Source organism: Eschrichtius robustus, chromosome 1, assembly GCF_028021215.1.
Source record: "Eschrichtius robustus isolate mEscRob2 chromosome 1, mEscRob2.pri, whole genome shotgun sequence".
Taxonomy (NCBI): Eukaryota; Metazoa; Chordata; class Mammalia; order Artiodactyla; family Eschrichtiidae; genus Eschrichtius; species Eschrichtius robustus.
In genome coordinates, this window is record NC_090824.1 from 13,560,067 (window position 1) to 13,585,860 (window position 25,794).

Consider the following 25,794-nt stretch of genomic DNA (forward strand, 5'->3'; position numbering starts at 1 on the left):
TCTAACATTATACTGGAGAGATTCATCCATATTTTTGCATGTAGTAGTAGTTTGTTTTTGTTGTTGAATAGTATTCCATTTTATTAATATACTCCCACTTGTTGATCCATTCTACTCTTGATGGGCATTTGCGTTGTTTCTTATTTGGAGCTAATAGGAATAGTGCTGCTATGAATATTCTTATACATGTTTCTTAGTGCACATATGTGTGCATGTCACTCAAGTATATTTTTACTTCCATTGTATTCCTCCTTGTAAAAAGCACTTGAGGTGGCTTAGATAATTAAATGCATGTTAGACTAGATAATTAGCACTAAGTAAAGATGGAAGCTAGAAACCACTAATATGCCAGGAAGCGGATGATGATTTATTGAAAACTAGGAGTGCCATACATTGTGCTAAACTCCTCGGTAGGCCTAAGAGGAGAAAGTAATTATCATGGCGTGCTAAATACAGGTCTGAACCTCCTGGTAGCCAATGCAGAGGCTTTTGGTAAGGATGAGGATGCTGTTCAAAGTATAAAGATGGGGGACATTGAAGGGTCCTAACAACTACTTGATGGCAGAACCGAAGCTGTGAACGACCATCCCTTCAATCAACTTCCTCCAGGTCTAAGGCCCCAGTTTTCCGGCTCCACAAGGCTGAGGCCTGGGCACCCCAGGATCTCCCCTTGAGGCTCTTGGGCCCCAAGAGGATAATATCACAAAAGGAAGGCCCCAACAATTTTGACTGTCCACCCTGAGCTCCACACTTCCCTGGGCAAGGAAGAGGGAAAGAATGGCCAGAAATAGATCTAGAGAATTCATAATTATGGAGAAGGGGGCATTCCAGTGGGTAGTTTTTCAAGCATGTCTCTTAAAACTATCCTTTCCCCCTCCCCCGCCCCCCACTTCTTCCTGCCAGCCCTGAGAACTTTGCAGTGCCCCTGAGTACCCATCTTTCCTGCCTTGAAAAGAAGGGTAGAGGAAGTAGAATTAGAATCAGTTAATGTGCTACTTGTTAGCAGCTCTAGTAAAAATAACACAACCTCGCATTTAAGTAGGCTAGATGGCTCAAATGGAATTTGGGGATTATCTCTGGACTGAATTTGCTGGTGTTAAGTTATGATTAGAATGGGCTCCCTCTCTTTTCAATTAGTCTGGACAATGCAGAACTGGGTAGCTGTGAAAAAAATGATTAATGGTTCTGCTTTATTTATAAGGTTCCAACTTCATGTAAGCATGAGCCAGGATATCAGGAACTGATTGCTGGATGGGGATACACACAGACACACACACAGGCACACAGGCACACAGGCGCACACACACACATGAGCGTTCTTAATTCAAAGCCTGTTGGCTCTATTTCTGAATTTAAGGGGAAAGAAATGTTCCATCTTCCAAAAACCCAAATCACCTCTCAAGTTACCTCTTTAAGGAGGTCACTGCACATTCCAGAATCCTGCTTCTCGCTCACAGGCCAGCCCTTTTATAAAATTTTAGCCCTGCAAGAGCAATAGGAACCATCCCACAGGTGGTTTCCTTACCTCCAGGGATGACCGAATTGTAAAAAGGTATCAGTCACTGGACTTTTCTTACTCTTCATGGTCCTTTGACACAATACAAAATTTGCCAGCACTTCAGAGAGAACGAATATTTGTAATCATTTGGAAAACATTTTTTTGGCCATTTTGGGGGGGAAATCATCCCTTCTCTTAAGTTAAATGATTGTAATATTACCCCTGGGAAGATGTAAATTTAGTCTTTATTTAGTCATCTCCAAAACATCCAGGAGTTTTTTTAACCAAGTTCATTTTTATTGCACTCTTCTACCATTCCACAAAAAAGAGTTGGTGGGACTTCCCTGGCGGTCCAGTAGTTAAAACTCTGCGCTTCCACTGCAGAGGGTGCGGGCTTGATCCCTGGCGGGGGAACTAAGATCCCACATGCCTGCCTGGCATGGCCGAAAAACAAACAAAAAAACAAGAACCGAAAAAAAAAGAAACAGAGTTGAGTTTGGCCCAACTAGTGATAAGACTTACAATTCTACTCAAAGGATGCTAGAACTTTAGAACGGGGGAAAATGCTGGAGGTTTTTTTTTTTTTCCGGCTGTGTCCCGCGGCTTGTGGGATCGTAGTTCCCTAACCAGGGATTGAACCCCCGGCCCCGGACGATGAGAGCGCAGAGTCCTAACCACTGGCCCACCAGAGAATTCCCTGGAGGTCTTTAATTTAAAACGCTCAAAGCACAAAAAATAGGATATAGGGAATGGAGACCAGAGTTATGTTTGGTTTTTATTGTTCTTTAATCCTGAGCAACATTGAGCTTAAAATCTTTTTATTTTAATCCAAGATGGTAGAGTTCAGCCAAATCCCATAAAGTTGATGAATAAGACAGCTCCTGCGTGCCACGCCATAGTACACGTGTGTTTGAGTAAGACAGCTCACTGTAAGTTCTTACAGTATTCTAGAAATCATTCAAACTCTAAAATTGCTTCCTATCTCCTATTTCATCTAAATGACAATATACAATACGCCAGCTAGCAAGTAAGAGGTAAGAAGAGTACCATGTAGTGAAATGTCTTCAGTTTATACCTCGTAATGGGTTTAGGAGAAAGCTTGTGTTATTTAGATAACGTCAGTTTGTAGTGATCAAAATTTCCGCCTCTATAATAGGCACAAACGTTCTTTGGGCTTTTAACTTGGTTTCTACAGCTTTACCCAGCTGCCTGCTATTAAAATGCGTAGTTAAAATTTATACATTCCATAGATTACCATAGAAATAAACAAATTAATTCAGGGGCCCAGATTATACAGTATTTTTCATGGGTTCTACACTATATAAAAATCTAGAAGCTGTTAGCCTTCAGTTCTGCTCTTAGTCATGTATTTTGTGTTATTTTGAAATTGCCATATATCAAAGTCAATTTTCTTTATACAGCATTTTTTGTCCTCAAGAAAATACTGAAGAAGCCCTGTTGTTATTGCTGATTAGTGAATCAATGGTGAGTAGAATGTGTTTTTACATTTTTTTTCCCCTATTCCTAGGGTCCCTGTTTTGATATGGTGACTCCATCAGGATAGTGATTCTTTTTCTTTGGAGAAGAGTACTTTCCAAAGGGGATACCTGATGGGAAAAAACTATAGTGGTTTAAAAAAAAGGGACGTTTCTAATTCTTGGACTGGCCAGATATGTCCCTGGGTCAGCCTGGAGCGTGGAGCTTCTCTTCCCTTAGTTCATTCATTTATCCACCAAGTACTGATTGAACACTAACACAGTTGTATATGGGTAACTATATGACCACCAAAGGAACCGTGAAAGGGGAAAGAAGCCCCCAAAAGGTAACCTTTATGAGCCTTCTCCATTTGCCTTGGTGGGAGGGAGAATTTGGGGGTGAAACACTTGTATACTTGAACCTCTGTTTTCCACAGCAGCAGTCTGATGAAACTGCCTTGTCCTCCTGCCCAGGTCCTCTCCCCAAACCCCCACCTGTTCCCCGGGCATTGCAGAGCTCAGGCCCAGAGAGCCCACTCCTGTTACCTGGCTCTGCTGTTGTGAGGGAGTTTTTGCCAGACCATCAAATTCCTTTGAAATGTTTTCTTAGTGTTTGGCCAGGATATCAAATGTAGGTCTACAATTTCATCACTCATCATTTACTGGGTTTCTACTCTGCGTATCGCTAGACATGACAGCCCGGCTTGAAACATTCTGGAGTAATCTGTGTTATAGTAGTTAATACCTTGGCAAGTAAGTGGTGTCTGCTGAGCAGCTGAGCAGAACAGCAAGCCCCTGGAACTTGGAGGGACCTAGAGGTCCTCACATCCACCTAGTTATTTAGACGAGGGACCGGAGGCCCAGAGCAGGCAGAATGGAGGCATCATGCAGTGGTCTGCTGCTTCTTCTAGCAGAGCATCCTGCCTTCTTCCATAACTCCCACCCCCACCAGGCAGGCAGGAGGAGAAAGAAGGAGGAAAAGGAGGCGTAACTAAAGCAAGAGAAGGTGTTCCCTTCTTCCCCAAGCAGACAGTTTAAATGGAGGCGTGAAATACACTCGGGGAGAAAGACTTAGAAACGGAGCACAAGAGGAATGCCTGTGTGCTGAGTGAAAGAGGGGCAAAGAGGCTGGGATTAGGCAGGCAGCGTAGCGTTCTTGCCTTAAGTTAAAGCTTTGGGTTTTCTTGTTCTGTGTAATGGCCCCGAGATGTTTATAAGAGCGAGACTGCTTGAGTCACCGCTTCTTTTTATTTGGAAGCTCGCTGACATCATTGGCCCCACTTCCTCTGAAGGAAACAGGTTGCCCCTGCGGCTCATCTTTCCTTGACTGTCAGCTGGTGACTTAGGGCGGTGTCATTTACATCCTCTACTCTACCTTGGCACAGACGTGGAGGCACATATGTGCACAGGCTGGCGCCCAGTGGCCTCCAGTAACTGGTGTTCAGACGGGCAGGTCTCACCGTCATCAGTTCTGTGGGTGGGGGGCGGCGTGGGGGGGCTGCCCACACAGGCCTCATCGCGGGACTCTTCACAACCTGGCACTTAGCTTCCTTTGGGCAGACTTGGTTAGTAACGGGGTAAAAATTCTGAAAGCGTGGTGAGCATACACTTTCGATTTCTTGGACAATTCTGATTGAAAGTATTGAGTCCTATTGTCAGATCGTGTGTTCCAGATTGGAATTTGGGAAACATGGCCACATCTCTAGAATGCTCGCTCTAAGTGTTGTTGTCTTGGGAGTGATGTCCCCAACTCCCCTGCTCCCTCCTTGAAGTGGTAGAAACTAGTAATACTCAAAGTTCGGGTCCCCTGGAGACAGTCAAATCTGACTGTGTCGTGTTTAATTTCCAGGAAGTCTCTTCAGAGGATGGTGAAATCCAATGACAGTAAATATGAAGGACTAGGTTGCCAACCAAAATGATTATGTTGTCTCTGTAAATCATTCCATAGTTACGTAGGTAGAAATCTAAATTCAGTTGCCTTTGGAAGTCTTTTTTCACTTCCCTTGACTACTTGATTTTTTTCAGTTTTTAGACCGAAAATAGATGTGCTCAATTTCAGAACCAAAATGAGAATTGCCGGGCTTTTTTGGTATCTGAGAAAATTGTATTCTTTACTGGTCCTAATTTTAACTTAGGAGCATAAATTTGTCAATAGTCCCTCCACCTACAAGAACTCATTTGGAATTGAACTGCATTCTTACCTCAAGTCAAATTAGTTTCCCCAGGAGAAAGGGGTTATCAGAACCGTATTAGTACAACTACCACTGAGACAATGTTCTGGGACATTTATTATTTGTGGACCTGTTTGAGGTTCTATATTGTACCTTTTTAATCAAAAAGCACTGATAGACTTTTTCTTTTAAAAAGAAAAAAAAAAAAAAACGCATTTGGGCATAACCTGAAAATCTCTCTTAAATGGTGTTTTGTCTTGTTCCCTTCTCTCCCAGGCATTGATCTCAATAGGGAACATTTAGAGGAAATAAATAAAATGAGACCACTTACAGCAGGCCGTATTTTCCTCAGAGCTTCTTTTGTTGGCTCGAAAGGCACTCCTAACAAGAAAAGCTTAGAATGAAATCTTCAAAAGCAGGCTTGTTTCCATAAGAGATGACTCACTTTGTAGGAAGTGGCCTGTCTTATATATTCTTATTTGTCTTTGACATTTAAGAGTAAGGAGTTTTAAAATGAGTAAGTACTGACAGGAGGCTACAGGGCAATGCCTTGGACTCACACGAAAGAAAGCATTCACCTCGTTAGTGAGCAGGAGGTTGTGTGCGTGGCCTTTCCGAGTGTCAGGCAGGAAGGTAGACATCAGCCCGCCTGGACCAGTGACCCTCGCCCTGCACGTGCCACTTCCATGGGGAGAACGGAGGGGCCCTTTCTGTGCTCCTAGGGATGGACTTCTGTTCATTAGCAAGGAAAAGAAGACAGGAAAAATCTAACTTTATTGATACTGAACTCCCTATTAGGGAGAAAAGGAAAATGAGCTATGGTTAGAGTCTCCAGTACATGTGATATGCCTGGAGGAATCGGGGGAGAAATTTCAAAAGTAATGAAAACAAGTCACTGTGAAGAGCGGTTGATTTCTAGATAGATGAGATGAATAAGCTTGAATGCACCTGCTGTATTTCTGTGCTAAGCAGTGGGGGAGTGAAATAGGCATGCCCTGGTGTTCTCCTGGGTCCTCTGTGCTAACGTCTTTTAAAACAAAAATCCGTTTGCTTCTTGCTGTCTCTTGTACATCTGTTTTGTGCTTCCCTAAACAAAGTTGAATTCGTTTCTGTAGTCTGTTCCAATGAAGATGTCATATAGGGATTTGAACGTGGCTTGGGTGAGAGAGGAAAAGTACGCTGTATCTCTGTGGGACTGATGGAACTTGATGACACCATTTGGTGATGGGAAGTGTGGGGCTGGGAATTTTCTCCCACTCTTTAATGTACAGCAGAAACAGGATCTACAAGTGAGGCGCAGCAGGGCTTCACTTGATGGATGATTCTGCTGCCCCAGAGCGCAGCTGTGTCTGCAGCGTGGCTGTCTGTGAACCCGAGCCCAGGGGAAACCACCCTGCTTTGCATCGACTCCTAAAGCTTCCTCCAGACGCCTGCTGACAGGGACAAGTGCCCGCCAGGCCTTCAGCGTTTGGATAATACCATGTTACCATGTGCCGTGGTGCTCTGGGGATTTTGAATAAATGACCCCTTGCTCATTTGTGCCCTTGTCTCCAGACCCTCGGCAAGCTCTCAGGGGCAGGAGAGCCTGGATGGCTTCTCTGCGCAAGGTGACAGCTGTGTGCATGGGCTGGCTCACCGTCTGCTTCTCTCTTCTGTGTTGTTTTCAGGCCAACCGGGACGCTGTGCTGAGCAGGATACCTGAGCACAAGAGCGACCGCCTCATCAGTTTACAGAGCGCATCTGTGGTCTATGATCTACTGACCATCGCTCTTGGAAGAAGAGGCCAGTATGAGATGCTGTCAGAGGTACAGCCCTTGAGTCTGGTTGACTTCCAGCAGTGGGTAGTGCTGGCGGTACCAGCACTGTGAAGAGCTGTGGGACCTGGTCTTGTCCCTACCACCCCCACCCCCCGTCGCTGGCAGACATGTGACCTTGGGCCCATCACTTAACTTTGGTTTCTATCTCTGCAAAATGCGAATTGGGCTAAACGATTAAGTGGTGGAATTCATTGGTGGTCATCTCCTACCAAGGGTCCATAAACCCACTGGGGTTAGTTCACGTATGAGAGAAGGCAGGCGTTTCTCAAGCAGTTTCTCTTTCAGTGTAATTTCCACCATAACTCCAATCTCCCATGTGTGATATTAATTTCCTTGTAAAACAGGTTTTATTTTATATAAGGTATCGATGCATAACTCCTGGTGCACTGGCAACTTCCGGCACAGTGTACGTTGGGTGAGCTGGTACAGGCTTCACGGGGAGTAAACACTGTCTTCACGTAGAGTCTTTTACTTGTTCAGAAGAGACCCCAGTTGCTTACAGATCTTGTAGCAGGCATTGCCGTCTCATGCCCTCAGCTGCTAAGAAACATTTAGGATGGAAGCCTGACAGTTTTACAGTTTCAGAAGAAGCTGGTTAATCTGACGCTGTGGTTATGCATTACTGAGTCCCCGCCCAGAATGCCAGATCCACCCTGGTAGGGGCTAAATCAGTAACAAGATCATTTTATCCTCTCTTTAGTGGAGTAAAAAGAAAGAAGGGAAGAAAAACAACTCCTTTTGTTAAAATGAACTTTCCCATGTTATTTATCTTTCTTTTTCTAAATTTACACACATTGCAACAGCCTCTGGGCACGAGGACAGGGAATGAAATACAGTAACAGGTTGGCTGAAATCAGATAAGCACCCAGCTCACCCTGTAGCCTGCCTGCCGGTGCATCGCCACATTAGGCAGGAGCCTTGGGAGAACAGATGAGCCTGCGTGGCTTGGATCTTTTTTTAGTCTTTGGTTTGGTGACTATACAGGGCAATGGTTACTCAGTCTTCAAAAAAAAAAAAAAAAAAGCCCTCGCAATCTGGCTTAGATAAGGCAATGAGTCCAGATGTTCCTGTCATACACGGTACACCCCCTGGGACACTGCCCAGGCTTGGGATTGGCCCAGATTCTTTACCATCCCAGGGGCTTTGGCTTCCTGGGACCCTCTCCTTCTGGCCAGCTTAGTTCCTGTCAGCCGCTTCCACCAAGGAGCCCATCTGTGGGGAGAGTGCCACCCAGCTCACAGCTGAGTTCTCTTAAGGTGAACTCCCCTCCACCCACGACAAACCACTAAAAGTTTCTTGGAGGCCAAGGTTGAGCGTGGTTTGCACGTCTGCTTTCCTCCCATCATGTAGCAACGGAACCTGTCCCCAGCTTGAAATTCACCTGTGTCTGCAACAGGTGTGAGGAGCCTGAGGTGGCTGATGTGGCTGACAGGCTGGATGGCCCCTGCCCACAGGCTTCTCGTCATGCCACAGATGACTCCAGGGGCACGGCTGTCATCCTAGCGGCATTCCTCCGCGAGCCAGCAGCTCCCTGGCATGTGCCTCTGCCCGGCACGGAATCCTGGGACCTTGTTTTCAGCCAGATGACTTTCACCTTGACATCACACGTAGCTTCATCTCGTGGTGATGACCTGACGCCCAAGTCACTGGGTAGTCTGGTTGGTTGCCGGAGCCTTTGCAATTCAGAATATGCTCTAGTCACATTGACAACAGTGGAAGCAGCGTCAGGGATTGCCTTGAAAGTGCTGGAGCAGAACGGTGGAAGAAAGGGAAATTTATCACTGTACATCCCTTGGAGCCTTTTGAATTTCGTACCATATCTGTGTCTTATCTATTAAACATATAAATCGATGGATCAAAAATATATATAATAGAGGACATTCATTTCTTTAACACATATAAATGCAGCCCCTGGTTCTGTGCCAGGGGCTGTGATTCAGGCCGGGGATGCAGCCGTGGGCGAGGTGGGGTCCCTGTCCGTGAGCGGCTCCCAGCCTAGAGGAAGGCAGCCAAGCAGCAGGCAGTTGCCATCTGGGCTGGCTGCTGCCGGGGGTTCTCCACACAGGGTCTCATCCAGTAATGAAGGATTTGAATCCTTGGCCTTAGCTTTTCTTGCTATTTCCACTTAGTTTTGCAGATGGAGCTTCCCCCAGTGCACATTTGGCGGCCACGGTGAAGCAGATCTAAGTAGAGCTGTCTTAGGAGGAAGGCGCAGGTGCACAGCATCTCGAGGGCTGGCCCCAGTTTTGGAGAGCTCACCTCCTGGAGGAGGGTCTTGGTCCGCCCTTGGCTGAGCACGGACCCCTCTCCCTTGGTCTCAGGCTATGACTTAAAGTGTCCCGCTTCCCTCATTTGCTGGGGTTTCCTTCCTCCCTCCCTCCCTCCCTCCCTCCCTCCCTTCCTTCCTTCCTTCCTTCTTCCCTTCTTTCCTCCCTCCCTTCCTCCCTCCATTCTTTCCTCCCTCACTTCCTCCCTCCCTTCTTTCCTCCCTCCCTCCCTCCCTTCCTTCCTTCCTTCCTTCCTTCTTCCCTTCTTTCCTCCCTCCCTTCCTCCCTCCCTTCTTTCCTCCCTCCCTCCATTCTTTCCTCCCTCATTTCCTCCCTCCCTTCTTTCCTCCCTCCCTCCCTTCCTTCCTCCCTCCCTCCCTTCTTTCCTCCCTTACTCCCTCCCTCCCTTCCCTCCTTCCCCTTTTTTTCCCCCCAATTTGTATTGTATATTTCCTTCCTTCCTTCCTCCCCCGCTTCCTTTCTTTCTTCTCATCTGCTCTTCCATTTCCTGAGGACTTCAGGTTAAAAGGCTAACTGGATTTTTTTTTTTAATTGCGGTAAATTTACATAACATACACTCAGCCATTTTAAAAGGTACAATTCAGTGGCATTTAGTACATTCATGCTGTTGTACAACCATCACCTCCAATTTCAAAACACTTTCCTCACCCTGAAGGGAAACCCCGTCCCTATTAAGCAGTTGTTCCCCATTCCTCCCTCCCCCCAGGCCCCGTCAGCTACCAATCTGCTTTCTGACTCTGTGGACTTACCTATTTTGAGCATTTCATATAAATGGAATCATCCATTATATGACCTTTTGTGTCTGGCTTCTTTCACTTGGCATGATGCTTTCAGGGTCATCCACATTGAAGCGTGTATCCGTCCTTCATTCCTTGTTATGGCCGAGTAACATCCCATTGTATGGATAGACCACGATTTGTTTCTCCGTTTATCAGTCGGTGGACATTTGGCCGTGGCGGCAGTGCTGCCGTGGAGTAAGTGGATTTTAAACTTCCTGCGTTATGTCTCTGGGCCCCGCGGATGTTGGGATTATCATTATCGTTCACGTGGCCGTTGTTTATATCCTGTCTCCATCTGCTGCATCGTCACCACAGTGATCTTTCTCAAACACCCTCCTGTTGAGAAACATTTCATGGCTGTCCCCCTTGCCCCTTCTTTTTCTCCCTCCTTTTATTTTGTTTCGCTTTCCTTTTCCTCCTGTAATGAAAACAGCTTCATTGTCTTTCTGCCATGTGCTACAGCCCAGCAGACTCCTTGAAGAATCAAGCATTACCTACAAACATGGAAAAGAAAAAAGTCGTTGAGAATCCCTCTCTCCTGAAATAGTTGACTACCCACTGACATTTTAGAGAGATCACTTTGTACTATATCTCTTTATGAACAAGTGCACGTACCTCTATGTAAGTTTCAAGGAACGGGACAGTATTATAGACGTTTTATTGTGGATATTCCGCATCCTCCTCCTCCCCTCCATTGACATCCCCACCCCCCAGCTCTGCCTCCTCAACCCCCGAACCCGGGTCAGCCATCTCATGTGTCCTGGGCACAGGCCCTAGAGTCAGAGAGCTTCGGTGTGAGTTCCGGTTCTGCCGCTTACTAGTTGTGTGATCCCGGCAAGTCATTAACCACTTTGTGCCTCAGTCTTTCCTTCTGTACAATAGGAATAATAATCACACCTATGTCAGATCATTCTGAGGGTTGTTCGCTAATTCATGCGAAGTGCTCAGAACAGAGCCCTACACGTAGAGCTCATTAAACAGCAGCCGTGTGCTGCTGTGCTGTTTCTACCGCTGCGTGCCCAGGAGTTGCCAGGCATGGGGGAAGCAACTAAGTATACAAAAACACTCTTGTCTTCCAGAAACCTCCAGTCTAGATAGGGAAATCAGAAAGCAACACATGGAAAGGTAACCAGTTAGAGAAGACTAGATAGTGCACGGCACGATAATTGCAGGTGAAGGGACTAGGCCAGGTGCAGCAGAGCTGGCAGGTTGGGGGTGCCAGGGAGAATGACGCACAGCTGACGTATGAATTGGCTCTTCGGGGCCTGATAGGAATTAAGTCTAAGAGCAGAGGGACACCCTCATTATCAAGGTCACGGAGGTGCAGGGACATGAGGCCTTGCTCTCATGGAGGGAGGAGAGGAGGCGAGGCTGTTGGGTGGAAAGCATGGAGCCAGGTTGCCAGGCCCTGACGTGTCTGGCACATCACCCTTCAGCTGGTCTGTGAGCAGGTTGTCTTTGCCTCTGTGCCGCTGCAGGAATCTTCCTTTCTTCTGGGTGGAATCTTTCATGAGCAGAAGAGTTCACCTCCACCAGGCCGCTGTGACAGAAGAGGTCCTGCCTCCTTCTCACCCCGTCCTCATACCTTCCTCCCTTCTCTTGTCCCCGCACAGCGTCAACACTCCTGCGTCAGGACGCGGCTAGCCCGGGCCCGGGCGCCCCCGCGCCAGCAGGGACAGGGTTGGGTGGCTCCCAGCCCATCTTCTCTTAGTCCCTCCTGTCACGGCACCTTTGCGTGTGTCGTAAGCATTGTGCAGACTCCGCCCCCTTAAGAACTGTGCTTAGGCGGGGAGCAGAGCCACTTTGCAAAAAAACTCTCCTCTCTGTCTTTGTGGTTCAAGAGGGAAGGCTCCCCTCGCATCTCAAGATGGGCTGCTTTCTTGTGTGCCCACACGGTGCCTTTCTTTCTCTCGGGGCGCTGTGCAGCCGGATCCTGAACAAGGAGCGCTGTGTGCAAAGGGAATTCAAACCAAAGGAGCATCACATCCTCATCCTAACAGGTTTAAATATAAGCGCAATGGTTACCGTATCTCCAGTGCTAGGAGTTTTCATGTTTTTAAAGACTGATGTGAAGCCCTGCTGAAAGGTTTGTGTAGGAAGGAACACTTCTTTTTCTCCCCCTTTTTAAACAGTAGCACTAGTTGGCATGACAACCTGTACTATTAAAAGTAAAGCAACAAGCACCGCTTTCTCTGTTTTTTAGAATGAACCCAAGCTGCTAAGGAATTGTTTCTTGAATTTGACTATTAATGGCTCCATTTTGACAGAATGTTTTGGGGTCCCTTTTGAAGGGTGTGTGTATCCCCTCTACATGGACATGGCAGCTTTAAAGACAGAAATGGTATTTTTGTCTTTCCTGTTGAATTCGTATTCATTTGTTTATGGTAAGTCTCAACAACTTTATAGTTCTGTGGGTAGAACTGTGGCTAGTGCTTGTACCGAAGGGATGTCTACACCTCCCTACCCCAAACACTTACTTAATCAGGGAGCCTTGTAAAAAACACTTGAACGTCTAACGACATCTCTTTAACCGGCCTATCATTTGTTAGTTTACATTAACATTTGGTGTTTCATGCAGCCCCACTCACTCTGCAGAAACCCAGCCTTGACCTACATGCCAGGGTCCCTAGAAGGCATCAGGGTGGCCTGATGCAAATGGAGCCGCAGACTTCTGAGAAATCAAGGCAGAGCGTTTGGTTCGTGACAGGTGCCCAATAAAAACTTGCTGAATAAACCCGTGCTTCAAAACCAATGTACATTCTCATCCTGCTTTTCTTTGGTTTGGGGGTAAACTGTCCCTGGATGTGCAATGAGTGTATCTTCCCCAGGTAGGCCCAAAGGTTAAAGGTCATTTACTTGGGAAATAGCAGAGGAAGAGGTGGGCCCTGCTTGGGGCAGAGCACTGACTGGTGCAGATCCCAACTCTGGTCCAGCTTTGGGGGTCAGCCCAGTAGGGATCAACTACATCATTTTTGAATGACAGGCCTGCCCTGAAGAATCTCAGCTACTGACATGGCCACAGGTATCTATGTTCCCACCATTACGGGTTGTTTTTTGAATTAAGCATCATTGTTCTCTTCTTATGGCCCTCAAGGGAAAAAATTTTTCGACTTAAAAAATGCCATATTAACCATTTTAAAATATACAGTTCAGTGGCATTAATTGGATTCACAGTGTTGCATAACCATTATGTCTGTTTCCAAACTTTTCCATCACCCCAAACAGAAACTCTGTACCTATTAAGCAATACTCCCCATTCCCGCAACCCCCATAACCTGGTAACCTCTAAGCTACTTTTTTGTGTCTATGAATTTGCCTATTCTGGGTACATTATACAAATGGAATCATGCAATACTAGTTTTTTGTTTCTGGCTGATTTCACTTAGCCTAATGTTTTCAAGGTTCAGCTATGTTGTAATAATATATCTGATAGCATGTATCAGAACTTCATTCCTTTTTATAGCTGAATAATATTCCATTGTGTGTATATGCCACATTTTGTTTATTCATTCGTCTGTTGATGGACGTGTGGATTGTTTTCACCTTTTGGCTATTGTGAATAATGCTGTGATGGACACAGGTGTACACGTGTCTGAGTTCCTGCTTTCAGTTCTTTTGGGTGTATGTCCAAGAGTAAAATTGCCAGGTCACATGGTAATTCTATGTTTAACTTTCTGAAGAACTACCAAACTGTTTTTCATGGCAGCTGCACCATTTTATGTTCCAAGCAGCAAGGCACAAGTGTTCCAGTTTCTCCACATTCTCACCCACGCTTTTATTTTTTGTTTTTGTTTTTTTGCTGTTGTTGTTGTATTATAGCCATTCTAGTAGGTGTGAAATGGTATCTCATTGTGAGTTTGCCTGTTGACTAATGATGTTGAACATCTTTTCACGTGCATATTCATCATTTGTGTATCTTGTTTGGACAAATGTCTGTTCAAGACCTTTGCCCATTTTTTTAAAAAATTATTGTTTTATTTACCTATTTTTAGCTGCCTTGGGTCTTCATTGCTGCATGCGGGCTTTCTGTAGTTGCGTCGAGCGGGGGCTACTCTTCGTTGCGGTACGTGGGCTTCTCATTGCGGTGGCTTCTCTTGTTGCAGAGCATGGGCTCTAGACGCCTGGGCTTCAGTAGTTGTGGCCCGTGGGCTCTAGAGCGCAGGCTCAGTCGTTGTGGCGCACGGGCTTAGTTGCACCGCGGCATGTGGGATCTTCCCGGACCAGGGATCGAACCCGTGTCCCCTGCGTTGGCAGGAGGATTCTTAACCACTGCACCACCAGAGAAGTCCCCTTTGCCCATTTTTATATTGGGCTGTTTGTCTTTTTGTTGTTGAGTTATAGGAGTTCTTTATTTAATGTGTATTAAACCTTAACAGATACATGACTTGCAAATACTTTTTCCCATTCTGTAGGTTGTCTTTTCACTTTCTTGATAATGTCCTTTGATGCACACAAGTTTTTAATTCTGATGAAGTCTAGTGTACTGATTTTTTTCTTTTGTTGCTCATGCTTTTGGTGTCATATCTAAGAATCCATTGCCAAATCCAAGGTCATGAAGATTTGCCTGTGGCCCCCCCCCCCTTAAAGAACATCCAGAAGAATGGGTCCTAACATTCGACCTATATTCAAGTATTTGTTGAACACCTACTTCGTGTAAGACACACCTCTAGGGAGCACCCGGGACTCCTTACTTCCCTCCCTACATCTTGTGTGTGTCAAGGGGCAACCATGGTTGAAGTCCCTGGTGCCCAGAGCCAGGGGAGAAGGACTGAAAACAAAGACCAAAAGGTGAGGGCAGTTGGGGAGGGAGGAGGGAGAGGAATGAAATGCCCATTTCCTGAATTTAGGGATTCATTTTGTAAGAATAACAAAGGGCTACATCAGCAAAAGAACAGATAGAGCGGTATTTGAGCAGAAACCTGGCGACCCTTTACACACTGTGCAAACTTGATCCAGTTGCTTCACATCCTCGAAGGGAGGGCGTGCCGGAGGGTGGCGTCCAGCGTTCACGCTCTGTAATAAAGTCTGTGACCTTTGAAAAACAACCCACTCTCTACTCCTCCCACCATGGCCAGAGGCAGCGGCGGCCTCCAATTTAAGCATTTGCCGAAGTAATAAAGGTTTGACACTCCTCTGCTTGGAGCCGTATCACTGTTTCAGGGCAAAAAGAGAAACGGGAAGCGGGGGCACAGATGTGGGGTTTGCTCTATTTTATTTCCAGTTTAAGGGGAGAAAACTTGAGCGAGCCTTGATGGGTGTTGTCTATGTTTTCTCAAAACTGGGTAGGAGGGCTTTTATTTGTAGCTGAGAGTCCCATCAGCCTGCCTTTTAGAAGAAGCTTTTCCTGGCCCCAGACTCCTTGGAGAGTAGATCTCTCGAACTCCACTTTAATTTGTACTTGTATATGCAGTTAATCTAGAAATAAGGGCTCTGACCTGAGCATCGTGAGACCTGGCTTCTAATTTCAGGGCTGCCACTGTGTGACCCTGGGCCGGTCCTATCTCCTCTCTCTGGGTCTTAGTTTCCATGTCCTCAGTAAAGTAAGAATGGGACGAGATAATCTCGAAGGTCAACATGCTCTCTGATTATATCAATCTGTGGGTCTAAGATAATGGTCCAAAATGTCTAAATTGCTTAGATAGTTTTTCATTGCTTAGATAGTTTTTCATCGTTAAAGTAAGGAAATGAAATATTATTCATATATCATGTTAAATTTTTAAAAATTGTTACACACCTGCCAGGAATTACATTTATTAATTGATTCATTAAGTATACACCATGTAGAAAAGAAAACCTTCCCAATCAATCGAAGGATCTAGGTTACGAGAACTTGCAGGATATGGCAAACCTGTCCACAAAGGTGAATAATGAAGACAGTTCTCTATGTTATTTGTTCTATTTTAATAGTGATGAATTTTAGACTTCCCCTCCAGGCTAAATTTGAGGGGTATCTGATTATTTTATTCCTGCCCCCTCCCCCATGGGCTTTTGAATCTCACCGTTGAATTCCAAATATAGACGTTGGCTTTTCCTTGCTTGTGGTATCGTACAGCTGTCACTGCCATGCACCCAGTTCGTGTAATTGGGCTTTGCATACCAGGAAGGTAATTGCTAAATCCTTTTCTTCTGCCAGAAGAACTTCTCATCCCTGGAGCCCCCTCAGAGATGGCTGGTTTATGAACAGCCAAAATAGGAGACTGGGAAGGATGAGCTCTTGCTACCAAGAGGAAATAACATTTTTGGAAGTGACATTTTGACTACCACTCAAATGATTAGGATGCCAGTTAGAGTCTAATTATTGTTCTACCAAATATTCTTGGTATTAAATGAATGTTATCTGGGATTTAGAGAGAGGTGGCAGTAGTCTGATTACAGCAAATGGGCCTGTCTTTCCTGGTAGAGATAATACTGTTGCCAAACCCATCTTCTTTTCTTGTAAGGGAGATGATTTGGAGATGTCACCTGCTGTTTTGTGTGGGTGACTCAGGGATCTGCAGATCTGGAGTCCATGTCCCTCTACCCAGGCCCACACTGCCGTCTCTCCTCTGGACATTGGAAGTGGAAAAGGGCCCGCTCTCATCTCCCCCTTTCCAATTAGGGGCTCCCTTCCGCTCTCCCTCTGCCCTCCACTGGCACCCCAGCCCCGTTCCCAGGGCTCCTCGCTGCAGATCTAGCCCTGCAGCAGAATCCACTACTTCTTTGGTTCATGAAAGCGACATCAGCAGTAGCATGTTTGTTGCATTCACTCTGTGCCAGACACTCTTCTAAGCATTTTACACGTATTACTTCCTTTAACCCTATAACAACCCTCTGGCTGGTGAGCGAGGCGTTTGGATTAAGCTCAGGCAGTCTGGCCTTAGAGCCGCTGTCGTCAGCCCGCGCTGCTCTCCTCTCGGCCTCGTGCTGCCTCTGTTCTTCCTCTCCAGCCACCAGCCAGGCTGGGTCTGGGGGGCCGAAGCCGCCTCTTATATGCACCCCACTCCATCCTGCAACACCTACATCTTCTTCCATTTTCATTAGTACTTCTTTTAGACTGGAACCGTTATTGAAATGTGAATTATCTCACTTTATAGCATATATTCTGTTCCCAGGCTCCCTACTTCATTAAAACTGGAATTTTTAAATTTATGGACAAGATGTTATGCTATCTGTGATCTGCATCAAAATAATATGTTGGGGAGAAGTGGGTAGGGATATAAATGAAACAGAGTTGAGAATTGAGTTGGTAGTTGAAATAGGGTGAAGGGCACATGGGGATTTATTATGCTATTTCCCCTACCTTTGTGTTTGAAATTTTTCAATAATAAAAATTTTTTATCACCAAACTTCTTATTTATATCAAAGGCAATTAACTCACAGAGAACAGGAATAGTAATAATAAAAATTTTTAAGAAGAAAAAAAAACTGGAAATTTTTACTCTGTCACATACATGTGTGTTTAAGGTGCTTAAAAGGGATAGCCAAACAGAATTGGGGTGAGCAAAGACCTAGTCTACGGGGCAGAGGCTGTGGATAGCAGATGCTCCAGTGACACCCCAAGTTCCCTTTGGTCTTAGGTGCATTCGCTTCCTTTGTGATTGAGGTATGTCGACCTGAGTGCTTAGAGATTTATATAATCTCAGTGTTTACAGGAACATAGGGGAGGACGTGTTACATAGCCTAGCGGTACGCTTGGCGTCAGGATTCCAGGAGCATCTGGAGCTGTCTGGGCACTTTTTCAGAGCCAGCTGCCGTCATTGTATAGAGGGTGCCAAGAGCCCACAGGAAGACAGAGCCATTGGCTCTGAGGCCGGAGCGCAAATACTCTTGAATTGGGGTGAAGGGTTAATTTGTAATTGCTGGTTTGCATTTCCTAACTCTCTTTATGACACCCCGACGGCTTATAATGGGATGTGGATAGTTATAGTTATGAGAATGGGGTCCGAGCTGGGAGGAGTAAGATCTGCAGTGTAGAGGAAACCATGGCCTGTGTACATCTTTGTCAAATTGTGCACCTTTGAGGTGGGCCACTGTGGTGCTGGTGGACATCTCTGGGATCTGTGAAGTTTCCTGAAAATTCTGCAGAGCTTCAGTCCTCAGAGCTTCAGGGATCCCCAAGAGGACACAGGAGCGAGGGCCCCTCAGCAGTAAAAAAATATTGTCGAATCTCGGAAATATTTCAGGGAACATGTGGCATTTTTAGGAGGCTTTTATTTAGCTATGCTTCGCTTTATGCAGTACGGGTGGGCCCAATCAGTGGAGTGGCTTATCTGTAATTAACGTCTCAGAGGCGGTGGAGTGCTATAGTTAAGCGCTCCAGCTCTGGCACCAGACCGCCTGGGTGCAGATCCTGGATCTGCCACAGCTCTCTGAGACCCTGCATGGTCACATGGCAGAGCTGTGCTCCATTTCCCTCCTCTGTAAATGTAACAGTACCTGCTTGGACCCTAATGTTGGGTCATTAGGACCAGCGAACGAGGCAGTTCTTGTTAAAGCAATTAGAAGAGCACCTGGCTGCAGTGTTAGCAAAGAGCTTGTTGTCTCAGCGAGTCTGGGCGGTTGTAACAAAATACCACAGGCTGCGTGGCTTGTACACAACAAACGTTTATTTCTCACAATTCTGGAGGCTGGGAAGTCCAAGATCATGACTGGCAGATTTGATGTCTGGTGAAGGCCCGCTTTCTGGTCGCAGACTGCCCGCTGTTCACCCAGCGGAAGGGGCAAGGGATCTCTCTGTGGCTCCGCCCTCATGACCCAATCAACCCCAAAGGCCCCGCCTCCTAACGCGGTCACATTGGGGATTAGGTTTCAACATAAGAATTTTGGGGGGACACAAACTTTTAGTCCATACCACTTACTAAGGAAATAAACATGTATTCTAACAGTTTGGTTCCATAAAGTTGTACTTTATTTTCAAGGGTCTCAGATTGAATCCTTTTCTAAAATGAGGAAACGCTTTGTAAATAATTATTTCTGATATAATGTATTATACGTTTGAATTTTCATATATTAAATTTGGGTAAAATGATAGATGTCATGTTCCATTTTCTCTCTTAATATAAGAATGTTAATTTTAGGTAATAGCTAACCTTTTTTTTAGCACCTACTAGCCTGTATCTGAAGTACTGTTCCTGTTGCTTATTATGTATTAACTAATTTAATCTTCCTGATAACTCTCTACATTAATTACTATTATATTTCTCATTTTACAGTGAGGAATCTGGGTATAGAGAAGTTAATTGGCTTGCCCAAATTCACACACTGAATCTGTGGTGATTCTTTATTTCTAGCTGCTGTACAGGTCATGAATTCTCTATTCTGGAAGGTTCTCAGGCAGAAGTAGTACAACTACTTGTTGGGGGCTGGGTGGTAGGAGGTGCTATCAGAGGGACCTGAAGCATTTGATTGGGTGCACCTTCAGAGCCTTGGTTGTAGGTAACAGACCCGACTTGTTAATTCAGGCAGAAAAGGCATGCATCTACCAATGCATACCGTTTAGCACACAGGATCCACAGAAGGCTAAAGAACAGGGGTGAGCAGAAATTAAGGAGGCAAGCCCCCTGCCCCAGTTTGGGAGGATACTGTTAACTCTGGAGGGCCTCCACCAACCCAGCTGCTACCCTAGCCCCCAGGCCTCGCCACGGAAAACAACTTCCAACGGCCAGCCCCCCTGCCCAGACCTCTGGATGCAGCTCGCTGGCAGGAACATCTCACTGGCCAGGCTCAGGTCACGTGACACACTCCAGTTGCTTCCCTCCTTCATTCACCCTTAGGTTTGGCACCTGGAAAGCACAGTCTGTTCCCCTTTTATCTAGGGTGTCCTTACCCCAACCCCTGCCTGAAAATAAACAGAAGAGTTTTGTTTTGTTTTTGTTTTTTTATCTATTTATTTATTTATTTTTTATTTATTTATGGCTGTGTTGGGTCTTCGCTTCTGTGCGAGGGCTTTCTCTAGTTGCGGCAAGCGGGGGCCACTCTTCATCGCGGTGCGCGGGCCTCTCACCATCGCGGCCCTTCTTGTTGCGGAGCACAGGCTCCAGACGCGCAGGCTCAGTAATTGTGGCTCACGGGCCCAGCCGCTCCGCGGCATGTGGGATCTTCCCAGACCAGGGCTCGAACCCGCGTCCCCCGCATTAGCAGGCAGACTCTCAACCACCGCGCCACCAGGGAAGCCCCAACAGAAGAGTTTTGAGGTGATAGGCAGCCAAAATGACAAATGTCCCTTCCGTTAAGAGACTTCGACTAGATGCTTCCCAAGCTCCCCGGTAGCCCCACGATTCTGAGTCTACTCTTTATGAGGGCTGGTATTTCCCTGGAGCACCTGGAATGGAGCTCTATACCAATTAGGCTTCCATGAATGTTTCTCACTGAGGATATGAGTATGTTAGCCTTTGTCTCAAAAGAAAATAAGGATGCACATTTATTTATAGGATCTAGCTTTCTGATTCAGAACAGACTGTTTCAGCTGTGAGCTCCTTTTATCAGGAAAGAAGTTGATATTTATCATTCTTCTTCACCAAAGGAGGCAGAAAAGCACTTAAACCTTTAAATGTCTCTGTGTACATATTTAAGTGCTTAGTGGTTGTATTGCAATGAATTACTTGAGTGGAGCTGTAGAACAAACCTCATTTTTGGTCATCGTCTACCTACTTCTCTCCACATACTGACTCCTTTGCCTAATTCCACCCATGTGATCATCATTCTTGTTTCCTTCTTCATCATCCCTCATCCCCCTTCCCTAAATCAGTTTCCAAGCACTGTTGGCTTTTCACCGCTTGGCGTTCTCTCCTTAATACCTGTCCTCCCCCACGTGTTCCCAGCCCATGCCACCCCACACCTGGGTTAAGTCTTCCCGCACCACCCCATCTTGCCCACTTGATCTTCTCAGCGAGCTGCTTTCCTCTTTTTACACCCACCGTGCTTCTTAAAGGCACAGTAATGCTTTCTTGTTGCTCATCTGTGTAGCAGAGCAGGTAAGAGGGCTCTGGGGACAGATTCAGATCCCAGCTCTGCTATTCAGTGTTTTTATTAGTGAGAGGTGTATCCAGAAGTAATTAACAAAACCAGCATATAGTGAGTGCCTTAACCAAATATGAGTTTATTTTTTCCCCATGGCAGGAAGTCTGATGAGAGGCAGCTGCAGCATCTCATGATATCAGAGGCCCGGCACCTTCTCTCTGTTTCTGCTCAGTCATTCTAGAGAGTAGCATTTGTCCTCATGCTTCTCACTTCCTGGCTGCCCCACCTCCAGTACTGAGTCTGTGTCCCGGGCGGAAGAAGGACCAGGGCTGAGGGCAAAGCGTATGCCAACTGCAGATGCCCTCCCCTTAACTTCTGCCAACATCCTGGTCTAGGATGGAGTCACACGTCCACCCCCGAGTTTTCGACTAAGTGTGTTTCCAGTGTGATCAAAATAAGGGAACAAGTGTCCGTTTTACATCCTACACCATCATTAGCATGGGCTTATTAACTGCTTATACTTCGCTTTTTAATATATTTTTTAGGGCAGGTTTTCACAGTAAACCAGCCAGCGTAATATTTGCTGTGACTTTCTCTGTGACTACCATTTACAATTCTGGAATTCTTTCCTCTCCTCTCACCCCTTCACTCTACCTGTATCGTGACCTTCAGTGTCACCTTCTCGGCGGCTCCTTTGTCTCTCAGCCCCAGCCCCCTGGCCCCCCCTCCTTGTCCATCCATTAATCCTCAGCACCCCCCCCCCCACCGCCCTCCTGCTCTGCTCCCGGGCTGCATGGAGCGTCTCTGGAGACAAGTGGCCACATGGTGCCAAAGGTGCCACTGCAGGTCCACACCAGTCTTTGAGGTGCCCCTGATGGGAGCTCTCTGTCCTCTCAGGCTGAAGCTTTTGTTCTTGTTTAAAGCTTTTCTGTTCATTTAAAAAACTCCTAGCCCTGTTCTTTTTCTTCCCTCCCAGCAACCACCTCATTCCATCTTTAGAGAGAAAACAGTGGCTGAGCAGGACAGCTCCCTACCGGGCTCTCCTCTGTATCTTATGGAACCTGCCTCTGTGGGAGAAGGCCTTACATGAGAGGCCCATTGTTCCCGGGGCCTGGCTTTCTAATTCATCTCTGCAGTTTCTTCTCTGCCTGCTTGTTCCCCTCAGGTTGCCTCCCCATTCTCTCTTTCTCTCTGTCTCTTTCTCTGTCGTTCTCTCTAACAAACACACACACACACACACACACACACACACACACACCCCTGCATACACAGACCTTCTGTGCCATGGGTTTGCTCCCGGGTATGCAGGCCGGAGACTTTGGGGGCCCCCTTCACTCCCTACATCTCACCAGCCACCCGCTCCTGCCTTGGGTGGCCCTTCCTTGCTGATTCTAATTCAGACACATTTCTTGCTTCTGTCCTTGTTTCTGAAGTCCCTGGACCATTCTATCCGCCTTATTCCTGGCCTTCATCCACCCTGGTCGTACACCCCCCTCGTCATACACCCCCCTCATCCCGTGATCTTCCTTAGGTTCTGGCGTGGTCGTGTCACTCTGTGCAGAAACCAGAGGCTCCTCATTGACTGAGTGACCTGCGTTTGTAGATCTCCCGCCTCGGGTGGGCACTGAGGAGACAGAGAAGCCAGGATCTCTGCCCTGGAGAGTTTCTCAGAGTGGGATTGGGCTGGGCTGGGCTGGGCTGGGGTGGGGTGGGGCGGGTGAAGACATCACGTTAACACAGGTATGAACTTTGGGAGCACAGAGGAGGGAGAACCAAAGCTGGGGAGGGGGAGGGAGATGGAACAACTCAGACAAGGAGCCGCCACGTCAGACTCTCAGTGACGTGGCCCCAGCCGCGCCTGCCTTCTGGCCCCCGTGCCCTCAGCTGGGTTTATACTGGACCACTTGTCATGGGCACGTCAAAGGGTACTCTTTCATGCCTCCGCGTCTTTGTTTGTCCCCCCTCTTCCTGGAGTACCGTTTCCAAATCATAGCTGTGTTTTTTCCCTTCTCATCCAACAAAACCGGCTCAAGTACCACCAGTCTTCCAGGATGCCATTCCTGATCCCCGTGACCACTTTCCCACAGTACTTTCTGTTTCCTCCTCTTGGGGCGCTTGTCAGTTGGGACCTTGTATTTGAGTAGTTTGTGTACCTGCCTCTTTGCCTGTACTGGATGAAAAGCTACTTGGGATCAAGGGTTGTGTTGTAGTCAACGGTGGATTGTCCGCGGCTTCTGGCCCAGTGGGGTGCCTCGGGGGGCTCCTCTGGAGGGGTTCGGTGGAGGAGGAGGAGGGTGCTGTAAGCATTCCAGGGAAGCAGATTTGGTAGGACTTCTCTTAGTGTGCACAGACGCAAGCTCACACCTGTCCGGCTGCGACACCGGCAATTCTTACCTGTCTGCGTTTGTTCTTCTTTCCAAACCAGTGCTTAGAAAGAGCCATGAAGTTTGCCTTTGAGGAGTTCCACCTCTGGTACCAGTTTGCTCTGTCACTCATGGCTGCTGGAAAAGTGAGTCTCCCTTTGGAACATGCAATCCTCTGTGTTGATGGTTAACTTGAATTTCATGGGATGACGTGATGCCTGGTAAATGTCTACACCAGCTATTTGAAACTGTCCTGTGGTCATTTATAAATGAGCGATCGAATTTAATTATTTGGGGCCAACATGGACACATCACTGAGAAGAAAATTTTGAAATTCTTGCCTTTTTCTAGTCATTGTAACTTCATTTATCTGAAGCTGTGGCTTAAACTAAGGTCAGTTCTTCACACTGACCCCTTTCACTCATTTGAGAGTGTAAACTATTCCTGGCGGGGGAAATCTGCTGATTATCTTTAGCAAGATATGATATGAGGCAGTGTATGGTATTGGTTGAAAGCAAGGGCTGTGGAGAGAGAGGCCTGGTGCTGCCCTCGAAGCCGTGTGACCGATGGCAGGTCACTTAGTGTCTCAGCTTCCTCTTCCGTCTCATGGAGAAGTGGTACCGACTTCATAGAATTGTCATCAGGTAGTGAGGTGATACCCACAAGGTGTTTAGCATAGTACCCCCAAAACGAACACACTCAATAAAGATAATAGCCACTGTTATTCTTGTTAATTTGGGCCCTGTAGTGAATTGTAAAGTCTGAGACACAAGATTATTTGGGCTAAGTGGAGTGGTATGCTTTCAATTCTGAATGGTATGCTTTAAATTGGATAGTTTCTTTTTTATAATAACGTAAACCTCCACTGTCTTTATTTTTTTCTTACTTTTACAATGGCTACACAAGTAGGGAATAGAACTAGGGGGATTCCGGGGCAGCGTTTTCACTTGTTTTAACCACAGTTTACTCCCCGGTCCCCCAAAAGTTCCAAGCTCAGGTTATCACCATCCCCAGGCCCTTGCTTCATTGGGTGAAAGTTGGAAAACCTCATTAAGAGGGTATCCTAACCAGAAACCCCACTGGGAAGGCTTTAGTGTTTGGTTCTGTCAAAAATTTTGAGTTTCACAGAAATGATCTCCTTTTGCCAAGTCTGCTCGCGCGGTGAAGGTGCTGAAAGAGTGCATCCGCCTGAAGCCGGACGACGCCACCATCCCGCTCCTGGCCGCAAAGCTGTGCATGGGCTCCCTCCACTGGGTGAGTGGGGCTGGGGCCCTCCACGTGTGCGGGGGCTGCCACCCTTTTGATTCCTAGGAATCAAAAGAGAGGAAATAGTAGCAGTTCATCAGCTACACAAAAGCAAGGCTGTTGAGAGCCCCGGGCTTCTGGCCTGGGCTCCAGCCCTCCTCAGGCCTCAACCCCACCCCAAGGACTTCGGGGAATCATTACAACTCCAGGTTTTTCTTTTTCATGGGAATGTGCTTCAAAAGTAGAAATGGTAAGATAGAATTGGAATTCCTACTCAGATGCAGCCTGTATGCAAGTCATATGGGACCGAAAATGTCTGTGTCACTCAGTGATTCCCTCTTAGGAGAGCCTGAGTTTTTCTGTAAAGCCAAGAGTCAACCTCTACTTTAGCTCATGTGTAAACCCAACTTCCTTCATTCCTCTTCCTGCACAGAGGCTTTCCGCTTCAAATGTTCTTGTTCAGCTTTGAATCTGGGAAGAGCCTGATTTGTAACAGTTGTAGTACCTCAAAAATGTACTGTTTGAGCAGAAACTAGAAAACTCAGACAATCGCTGACGATGTATAGATGATCGCCACATACGGTGGAGTTTTAATGTCTTTCTCTAACTTCATGTCAAGGTTAGTGATAAGAAGAAGTTGCCCAAAAGACTGAGGCACCTGGCTAAGGTTTTTTACCATTATGGTCCTTGCTGCTTGTTTTTTTTCCATTTATTCTCACCCAGCAGGGCGAAAGTAAACATTGTGAAGAAAGTGTCCTACTTTGGTCAAATTTTTCTTGGGAAAGTGTGGAAGAAAAAACACATTTTGAAATGTGGCTCTCACCTGAAACACAGCCGTGAAGGTGTTGTGTGGTCCGTGCAGGTTTTAACACTTTGGTGTGGCAAGTGAGGGGACATGCAGGCAGGCTCCAAGAGTGGCCGGAGCAGTGGACCGAATCTTTTGGTTTTGAAAATGCCATCTTCCAGCTGTGACTCTGCCACACTCCTTCCAGCGATGGCATCGTTCATCACCATAACGCCTAACATAAACCTGACTCCTTTTTACAAGATGAGAATAACAAATCTTTTCTGTGCACTTTTTACATTTTTATCATTAAAATTTCCAAATACCACAAAAGTAAAGAGTATAATCAACTATCATCCATGTACTATCACCCAGCTTCAATAACATCAACACTTACCATACCCCGAAGGAGCAAATCTTATTATTTTTGCCTCTA

General features: G+C 46.4%; 1 protein-coding gene across 3 annotated transcripts in view; it reads left to right on the forward strand.

Annotated features, from left to right (window-relative positions):
• The window catches only part of TTC7B (tetratricopeptide repeat domain 7B), a 240,407-nt gene that overhangs the window by 115,434 nt on the left and 99,179 nt on the right, over positions 1-25,794 (forward strand). For all 3 annotated transcript variants that reach the window (XM_068541558.1, XM_068541569.1, XM_068541578.1), the window contains exons 8-11: positions 2,920-2,983; positions 6,812-6,949; positions 23,392-23,475; positions 24,479-24,583. In XM_068541558.1, the coding sequence (XP_068397659.1) occupies positions 2,920-2,983; positions 6,812-6,949; positions 23,392-23,475; positions 24,479-24,583 (391 nt within the window). The remainder of the gene's footprint in view (positions 1-2,919; positions 2,984-6,811; positions 6,950-23,391; positions 23,476-24,478; positions 24,584-25,794) is intronic.